At 38.9% G+C, this 10,288-nt stretch overlaps 1 protein-coding gene across 1 annotated transcript; it reads left to right on the top strand.

Annotated features, from left to right (window-relative positions):
* Positions 1 to 133: 133 nt before the first annotated feature.
* LOC134872570 (prenylcysteine oxidase-like) lies at positions 134 to 6,880 on the top strand. Its single transcript, XM_063895943.1, has 7 exons — positions 134 to 470; positions 1,264 to 1,470; positions 1,858 to 2,032; positions 2,672 to 2,883; positions 3,168 to 3,308; positions 4,018 to 4,429; positions 4,578 to 6,880. The coding sequence occupies exons 1-7, from the start codon at positions 362 to 364 to the stop codon at positions 4,825 to 4,827; spliced, it is 1,506 nt and encodes a 501-aa protein (XP_063752013.1). The 5' UTR covers positions 134 to 361; the 3' UTR covers positions 4,828 to 6,880.
* The last annotated feature ends 3,408 nt before the right edge of the window (positions 6,881 to 10,288 follow it).

The following is a 10,288-nucleotide window of genomic DNA, read 5'->3' on the forward strand; positions in this document are numbered from 1 at the left end:
ACGCTACGTAGAGTACGTAACTCAATTATCTGCTGCGGAGTTACTATGCCTGGCTGTGATTGGTCGAAATAAGCCAGTATTTGTGCTCACGTGATATTTCCGGACGTGGGTATAAACGTCCGTTTATTGGAGAATGGATCTGCATCGTCATGACAATGATAAAGCCATCTTTTGTGGAGCATCACAGTTAAAGCTTATTCATTCACAGAGACTAACCGAAATGTACAGTCTCTTATTCTTAACAAACTATTGGTGTATAAGGAAAAACAAAACATATTAGGAGCTAACGTTGACCCTGATGTTTTAACGGTCGCTGTTCCGTATCCACTACACTCCTGGGTATCTCAGCTCCGCAGCCGCTATGGACGGCCCTCTGCTCCCGCTGATCATCGTCCTGCTGTCCGCATGCTCGGCTGTCGGAGACCCGGCCGGATCCGATCATGTGGACGGAGCGCCGCCTTCTAAAATAGGCAAGAAAGCAATGTTAAACATCATAGCATCCGTGTAATGTAGCTTGTGTTAGCCACATTGGGAGAGTTACATGCTAGTCTAAATGAGAAATATGTATGTAAGTGTTAGTGTGGTAAGCTTACGTTCTTTAGGTATGCGTAAAATAAAGTTAGTCTAGTTATATCTGCAGGTAGCTTGGTAGCTTATATGTTGTAAGCTTTAAGCTATATTAACATTTCATTGACAAATAAGATGTAAAACATGGAGGTCAATCATAGATCAGATGGAACAAGTTAAAAAATATATAAGATTTAACAACAAAGAATTCAGTTAGAGAAAGAGGAACCTTATGAGTATATTAAAAACACACATCAATGGAGGGTGCTACATGGCTGGAAATAAAGGACAATGCCATTAAATCTTCTTGGTGGGCACTGTAAATGTTACAACCTGTTTATAAAAGTGTATCACTTTTATGCGACCTGTTTATATTGCACCTAAAGTCAGGTAAAGTCTCAAAGTAACTAAAGAGCAGCATCACTTTAAACGAAAGGCAAAACCTGTAATGTATTTTGAGTAGCAACACGAATTGGGACTTTTAAGTAATAAGACAGTTTATTATTATTGTCCCACCAGCACACTAAAATCCAAATATGTTATTTGTATAATGATGTACAACATTGGTTATTCAATGAATAATTATTTGATTGTTTCAGCAAAATAGGACATACAAATCAATCAATTTATGTTCAATAGTTGTATGACACACTGTAATTTTACATTTCTTCTCTGTTGTTGGCTCTGACCCTCCAGCGGTGGTCGGGGCGGGGATAGGTGGCAGTGCCACAGCACATTTTCTGCGGCAGCACTTTGGCCCTGAGGTCCAGGTGGACGTGTTCGAGAAGGGAGAGGTTGGAGGTCGTCTCGCCACTGTAACCGTCAATAACAACGACTATGAGTCTGGAGGATCCATCATTCACTCCCTCAACCTCCATATGCAGGAATTTGTCAAACAGCTAGGTTTGTACACACACACACACACACACACACACACACACACACACACACACACACACACACACACACACACACACACACACACACATTCAGCTTCACTGACCCTCAGACAAGGACACACGCATACACATTTTAAAAATCAGAGAGGACAAGAAGTGTATGTGACGGTGTAGCATTAATTGATACTTGAAATAATATTCAGGCCAAATGACTGTTTTCATTTTGCTGCACTTTATGTAGATATGTCAGATCAAAGTTTATAAAATACAAAGAGAGGTATTTTTATATTTAATATGAAAATGTAATTTGTGTCCAAACACTCTTTATTACATTTCTAACCTGTGTGTATCTGTTTTTGCTCTTTGTGTACGCCTCTCTCTGCCCCTCAAGGTTTAAAGTATCGCCGCAGTGTGGCGGGAAAGACGGCGGTATTTAACGGCGAGGAGATGATCCTGGAGGAGACAGATTGGTACCTGCTGGACCTGTTCCGGCTGTGGTGGCGCTATGGCATCAGTTTCATACGCCTTCAGATGTGGGTGGAGGAAATAATGGAGAAATTTATGAGGTGAGGCTGACATATTAATGCCCTGCTTGCTTGAAAGGATGTAGCTGTGTTGTAGCTGAACCCTGATGTGTGCTCATGGCTTGGTCAGACCTGTTGTTGTCAATATATCCGTCATGTGTCCGATGGTGCACTTTAATTTACATGTCCACATGTTTCTGGAGTCCGGTTTAAACTTTTTCATTGCCTGCATTGTTTTCACACTATCATAGGGCTTCAACTAAGTATTTGTTTTTATGGTTGATTCATTTTAGCTATAAGCTTTATAATGAGTTGATTAATCATTGGTCTATAAATTGTCAAAGAAATGTGAGAATTGAATGAATGCTCAACTTCACAATAATATGGTCAATATCAAGTCTTTTGCTGCAACTCTTGTCAAAGCAGGCACAGATTTGCATTTCATTTCTCTAACATCACACTTCAATGATCTCTATTTCTCTTTGTCACGTTGCACCGCTGTCTTAATGAAGAACTGTGACCCAGACTGTACATCCATCTGTCTGTCTCTCCGCCTTTTAGTTTTGCACACATTGAAAAGAAATGTGTGATAATCCAAAACCACAGAGAGGAATGAGCAACTGATTTAGCAAATGTCTATTAATATTATTGATAATTAACCATTTGTTGTGGGTCATACAGGATCTACAAGTACCAGGCCCACGGGTACGCCTTCAGCTCGGTGGAGGAACTACTGGACTCCCTCGGGGGGAGTGGCTTTATCAACATGACCCGGAGACCGCTCTCTGATTCTCTGCTGGAGCTGGGTGTGTCGCAGCGCTTCATCGACGAGGTCATCGAGCCCGTCATGAGGGTCAACTACGGACAGAACGTCAGCATTCCCGCCTTTGTAGGTCAGATGAGTGTGAGGAAATGAGCAGCAGGAGAAGAAGAGGGATAGTGAAAGAGACAGGGAAGAGGAAGGCTGCTGAAATTAGGACTGAAGTAGGTCAGAAGAGAGAAAAGACATTGGAGTTGAGAATAGAAAGAGAGGGACGCAAGGTGAGAGGAGAGGGTGGCCTGGTGGAGCGAGAGAACAGGAAAATGTGTGGGGAGCTGATAATTGGTTTATAGCACTTGGCAATGTCTGTGTTAGTGGGTGAGCATGTGTGTGTGTTTGTGTGTGTGTGTGTTACAGGCGCTGTGTCTCTAGCTGGTGCCCAGAACAACCTGTGGGCGGTGGAAGGAGGCAACAAGCTGGTGTGTTCTGGCCTGCTTAAGTTGGCCAACGCTAACCTGCTGCAAGCACAAGTCAACTCCATCTTACCCCTCTACTCAGGTACTTCAACCCTGAGAGTGAATATCATCCCAAGATTCAGATTAATTTAATTCAGTTTTTAAGATTTGAAAACGTGGAGCCTGTGGTTGTTGTTGTTGTTGTTATGTTGTTAGTATGCATCTTCGGTCCATGAATTTGATAGATTTGTGCCTGGAAAGCCCTTGAAAAGATCTTAAATTAAACATGTTATTAATTTCTTGCTCTCAGAAGAATATTATACTTTTGCAAAGCAGAAACTTAACTTGTGCTAGACGCTAGGTTTCTTCACTCTGTTTCTAAAATAAATTTTACAAATTGGGACATATCTGGGAAAAAGTATGGATTTAAAAGAAAGGCCATGATGATTTGATTTGTATAGCAACTGAATATCTGATAGTGAAACTTAACTACTCTATACTTATTGTAGAAATGTAACATATTGAAAAGAAAGAACGGAAATATTTTAGTTTGAAAACCATCTACAGAACCTGAATTTATTTATACGGTTTATATCAGAGAGGTTATTTCAAATATAGACACTTTTTGTCCTATCAATAGAAATTAATTTTCCTTATTGCAATATCTAAACCCTGGTTTTTGGCTCAGACATCTTCTGACAACTTCTGATTACTGAGCCGGAAGTTTTTAAGGTTATATTTGCCAGTAGATATCACTGATGAGTTTGTATTTGAATCATCAGTAGAGTGTTAACTGTGTGTATCCCCGATAGGAGAGGCTCCTCAGTACCAGCTGAGCTTCACCACAGCATCAGAGACGAGGTCAGAGCTGTACGACATCGTGGTGTTGGCGACACCGCTGCAGGCCAGCGTCAGATCCGGAGTCCAGTTCCAGGGTTTCACCCCTCCCTTTGACGAGCTCCCCGGCAACTACCACAGCACTGTAGCAACCATCGTCCATGGTTACCTAAACACTTCTTTCTTTGGTTTCCCGGACCCTCGCCTCTTCCCCTTCGCCAGCGTCTTGACAACTGAGACGCTGGATGTTTTTTTCAACAGCGTTGGAAGTGTTTGTCCCGTCAACATCTCGACAGGCTTCAGGCGTAAACAGCCACAGGAGGCCGGAGTCTATAAAGTGTTTTCGCCACAACCTCTGGACAAGGCTCAGCTGAAAACCTTGTTCAGGTCAGACACTTTCCCTCGTAAATAATCCTATTAATTCGAGCTGCTACTAACTTTTATTACTTCATCATTGTGTTCTTTGCTTCCTATCCTATGGTCATTGAGATATTTCAGTTTGCATTAACATTCTAACTTTATTTCTTCACCTCAGGTCGTACTACTCTGTGCAGGTGACCGAGTGGCAGGCCTACCCTTGTTATGGCAGCAGCCAGGGACTCCCAGCTGTGGAGCTCCATCCAAATCTCTACTACCTCAATGGCATTGAGTTGGCCGGCAGCGCCATGGAGATGAGCTCAGTTGCAGCCAAGAACATCGCCCTGCTGGCATACCACCGCTGGAACAGACAGACGGACATGGTGGACCAGAAAGACCTGATGCACAGGATCAAGACTGAACTATGACCGGGTAAACTGGAAGCATTGTAGCATCACAAAGCTGATGTGCCCAGAAAATGTCTGTATTAAGGTACAACATTTTACATTTTGAATTGTGATACGTCTCCAGTAGCAAAATGGATTTAGAGACACTTCCAAGTTATTTATTACTGAACACATCTAGTACACTGAATATACTGTATGATATAAGTTGATCATAATGCTGCACTGCCTTATCTTAAATAAACGTAACCATGCAACAAAGAAGCTAGTAAAATAAAATCAATGTGCGCATGTGCGATATTCACACTGCAGGATGTGCAATGTCAACTAAAGCAAATGAACTCCAACATGTCATGCTAACATTTGTTTTCAGTTTAAAATCAAAGGAAAACATTGACTGGAGAAGTCTGTCTGATATAACATCATTTACTCTGATAATATTGAGCGACATGACCTGACTACAACCTGAAATAATTGATGTCAAAGGCAATGCAACTTTGGTAGTATGGAAATAATCTGGCTTCAAAAAGGATGATTTTGAACAAAAACGGGTACTTTGTTGTCATCTGGTTAAAAAATCCTCTATTTTCTCTTTATGATATTGCAGAAAAGGCATCATTTTTTTCTCCAATCGTGTACAGCCCGTTATAAAGGTCAAATCAGGTCTAGTATTCTAATCACATCACAACTATTTTGCTGATTGCGTCATCCTCTTTGCCAAAGAGACTTTGCAGACATTTTTCCGTATTGGTGGAGGATTGATTGCTTATTGGCAGTCACTTCCTAAAATTCTACTGCAGGATGCTTTTCTTTGCCAAGTCATATAGAAACAAAGCAAACGTTGAAAACACCAGCTAATATTTACCTCTGTGGGACTGTTGGGAAGGTTATTTCACTGTCTTGTGGCACAAAAACCAGCCCTATGACTGCATACATTGAAGGACTGTTTGTGATCTAGTCATGTCAGTATGATGTTGGTAAATTATTAAAATTATGATTTGGTGACTCATGGTAGTGGCCACTATGCTCTATTGTGTCTTTCATCAGACGATTTCATTATCTCCACTTCCTGCTGCTTTTGTTGCGTAATCCAGCGGAAATATTTTTTTCGGGAACAGAGCCAACAAGCTTTCGCACTGGACCAGATGAAAGCACAGGACGGATCTGTGGACCTTCTGGCTGATGACATTTTTAAGAAACCATTCTCTCTTTCCCTAAAGCTTTATTGAGATTCTGCATTTATAATAAATGCTGTTATCTTTGAAAAACTGATGAGTCATGAAGTTGGACATTTGCTTTTGGAAATGCTGAAAAAGATTGGTGTGGTGATGAGAGAACGCTGACTGTTGATTTTGGACAGTAGTAGATTTCTGGACTCAATTCAACTCTGGTCAACTGAACATCTTGTGACTGCAAAGGGCTGCAGTTGAAAGAAAATGTGATTGTGTCCTGTGATTAGAAAAACAACACAACCTTTTAACCTGGAGGAATTCAAAATGCCAGAGAAATGTTGGTGGAGCTGAACGGAGGATTGTTTCATCTTTTTCAAAATGACTTGTCTTTATAAGTATCAGCTTCTGTTCATAGAAGAGTCAGAAATGTCTGGTAGAAGTACCTTTTTATGATATGCTGTAAAAATAAACAGGCTGCGCGTATAATGAAACCATCTTTTGGATTGACAAAACAATTTTAATCAGAGGTCAACTCATTATATTTCAAGTTTCAAGGTTTTATTGGTCATATGCACAGCACATACAACGTATATGTTGGCAATGAAGATCTTATGTCATATATATCAACAGCATCTTCAGGAACTTACAAACTAAGTGGTCTCTAAGTGGTGTTTCTGGAGGTTGTGATGATAGAAATTTAAGAAACCTTGGTTTGAGATTATTTTGTCAAAAAACACAAACGACTGTTCACATTTAAATCCTGCTTCTCTTTGAGCGTAGCTTTCTGCTCAATGCTGCACATATCAACACATTTCATCTCCCTGATAAACAAAATCATGCAGTTGTGATAATGAATAATGTGCACTCTTCTGACTGTTGATACAATTAAAGTATTGGACCTTAAATATTCCCCATATTTTTTTCTGATATACTGTTGGTATTCAGGTTTTCTTTTCTGTCTATTAATAATTGCAGGGAAGAAAAAAAAACCTCCTCGGAGCACTGAACATAATCTCTTTTCTCGCTTGAATTCACTCTGTCAACGTTTGATTTATTCTACTGGAATTGGAGGAAAAGGAAGTGATATGTCACTGACAGGACGTCTACTGTTGGGAGTTAACTGCCTGTAAACTCCTGCCACATTATTTCCACTGGAGAGTTGAACAAATCTTGGTTCATTGATTAATACATCTGATCCATGCAGTTTACTGGAGAGCATGCTGCAACTCTTTCACTGGGATGGACCTTTTCATACTGGGTTCAAATTATGAGATGCTGAATCTGCATAATTCACGCTCAGTTATTTATTTAGGTTTTCATAACCTGAAATTAAAGAGAAGTCCATCAGACCGGGAAGCCCCACCTATGATTTTAAACAGATTTCTGCTTTTAGTGGAGAAAGATCCATTTATCATCTTATGCTTTAAAGGGTTTGAAATATATTACGTATTTTCCTGCATTGATGCACTGTACAGTATTCATTTTTAATAATATAAAGCTTTAAAGAAAGTTGCAACCATGGAGAGGTCTACAACAAAGCTCTCCACAGCAGTCTGTGTACTGTCATGTAGTGAATAATGAGGCTCTGTGTCTCAGCCTTCTTTGGTTTCCCAGCAGCAAGAGCACAATAGCGATGTTGATAAAATAATCAGAAGGGAACATTTGAAACAAAAGGTCCCAAGACTCAAACATATGATTTAATTCATCAAAATGGGTCACTTAAAACCCTTTTCTGCATGTTGTTCATGAGCTAGAGGCACCATGGTCGAACTGTTCCTGTGGTAGAAGGTGTGATGGGATATTTTACTGAAATAAAAGTAGCAATGCCACAGTTTAAAAATAGAACAGAAGCCCTGAGAGGCAATAAAAAAATCCTTCTGATGATCATTTTTAAGTCTGATCTTTAGGGATTCCTTTACTTTGTGTTGGACTTAAACAAAGTAAAGAACATGTTTTGTCAATGGTTATTTTGATTCATATGTGAAAACACATGAATAAGAAAGCTTGGAGAAATAAAACTCACTAACATGGGACAGTAGTTCAATTCAGCCACATGTGGACAGAATAAGTATTACAACCTTAAAAAAGGATCTTGAAAAAAAGATCTCTTTTTATAATGTTATTACTTTTAGGGTTGATCTACCAGCAAATGGGATTCCACACAGAATATCTGTTATTTCTGTTAAATAAACAACTTCATAAATAATAAACAGCATTTTAAAAGACATTTTTATTTCAATAAACGTCTACTGTTAATATGTTCAGTGTTTACAATGGTACATCAGTGACAATAAAATGGAAAAAGGCACAAGAAGGACTATATAAAATCATTTACCGTGTTAATTCATTGCAGCACGGCTTCATCTCTTAGAAATATTCATATTTAATAAGATGTATTGAAAGTGAAACTCAAATGATTTCAACGTTGAAATATTCTATAGTGATATTTTGCGTTAATATCACCTTAATATTGGACTTTTTAAAGGCACCTAGCATTGTTCTTGTATTTTGGTGTTTCTGGCAACTTTATTCTTTATACAAAATATAAATCAGACTAATAGCTGAGTTTGTGCTAAAATCATGCATATGGAGTGAGGACATAATCAACAAACATTAAATAATCCAGTCACCAGTGGGTTAACACTTCAAATGAATGAAGATAATAGTATTATTGTTTATTTGTAAAGCACTAAACAAAACCAGTGTTATAAATTGCTTTACAACACGTACCAATAACATACAGTAATGTTTGAATAACCAGGCAAGAATAATTATAAAAGGGGAGTAAATAAAATGAAATAATGGTGATCAAGAACTATTCTCAGCATCAAGAATGAAGTACAGGGTAACTCGGTAGTGTCAAATAAAAGTAAAACAATAAAGGAGAAATGGGGTGCTTTGATAACAATGGTGAGAAAGAACTATTTATTTATTATTTATTTAGTGATTTAAAAAGAAAGAAACAAAGTTAGCAAGCCAGAACACGCAATGCGCCCTGCAATAACTACTAAATGTGTCTTAGTTCAGGAGAAGCTCACAAATACACACACACACACACACACACACACACACACACACACACACACACACACACACACACACACACACACACACACACACACACACACACACACACACACACACACACACACACACACACACACACACACACACACACACACACACACACACTCCATGTTTCATCACATTCTCTACTGATCCTCTTGCATGCTTTGCCAGCCTGGCAGAGCTCTGTTAGATCGATACAGTGGAGGCTTGCAGAGCTGCTGTGTTGCTGCTGCACCGATAGATAGATCCAATGACAGCAGAATTTCTAGAAAGATCCGGCCTCTCCCTTTCTGTCAGCTGCAGGATGGAGGTCGTAGGTCACTCAGATATATCCCCTGCATCTTGTGATGTTATTTTGTCCGTTTCTGTTTTTTTATGCCTTACTAAAGTCAGCCGAGTTATACTGAAAAATACAGTCAAGTCTCTTAATCTGTGACCTTTTCTCCCTCTAAAAACTAAATATACTTTGTTTTTTATAATTTATAATATTTATTTGTTTGTTAAGGGTCTTTTGTGTCACATGCTGATGAAGACTAATTCATAGTTTCTCTTTCCACTGAAAAAGGGCGGCACTGCCGGGAAAAGCTGCTAATAGGGAATTTACTGTGGGGATCAAAGGAGATTTTTACCATGTTAATCAGGTTATTAAAATCATGCAGTTTAAACTGATCTTTCAACAGTTTACCACTGGTGTGACTGAATGCTATTTATATTGGAGAAATGATCAATGAATGCAACCTTTGTTTTGCTGCAGAAAGTAGACATAGGAAAGGAAATAATGCAATAAATATAAATAAAGAACGGAAGAAAATGAAAAATAAATGTCGGAATTCAAATAAAAGCTGCATAAACTGCAACTACAATAGAAATATGTAGATTTCTTGAATTAAAATGAAAACTGCTATACATAAATACAAATTCAAATGTAAAGAAATGCAACATTTTAATCTGAATTCAAACAAAAGAGCTGGAGTGGTGGTTTTTATGTAGATGTGTGGCCAAAGAAGGGGAGAAAGTTCACATATGAAGTGGAATTATCCACAGAAATATAGTAAAGAGATCAATGTCAAGCATATACAAAGTAAACTGAGCTTCCATAAGCATTCATTGTTAGTCACCAAAATGCCTTGGGGTCTGACAGAGCTGCCGAGTATATTCCCCTTCCTTTTTTAGATTTTTGTAGGACAGACAACCCTTCAGATACACCATTTTGAGGGATAGGACACATGCAATACAATCAAGAT

The sequence above is a fragment of the Eleginops maclovinus genome, chromosome 11 (genome assembly GCF_036324505.1).
Source record: "Eleginops maclovinus isolate JMC-PN-2008 ecotype Puerto Natales chromosome 11, JC_Emac_rtc_rv5, whole genome shotgun sequence".
Classification (NCBI taxonomy): domain Eukaryota; kingdom Metazoa; phylum Chordata; class Actinopteri; order Perciformes; family Eleginopidae; genus Eleginops; species Eleginops maclovinus.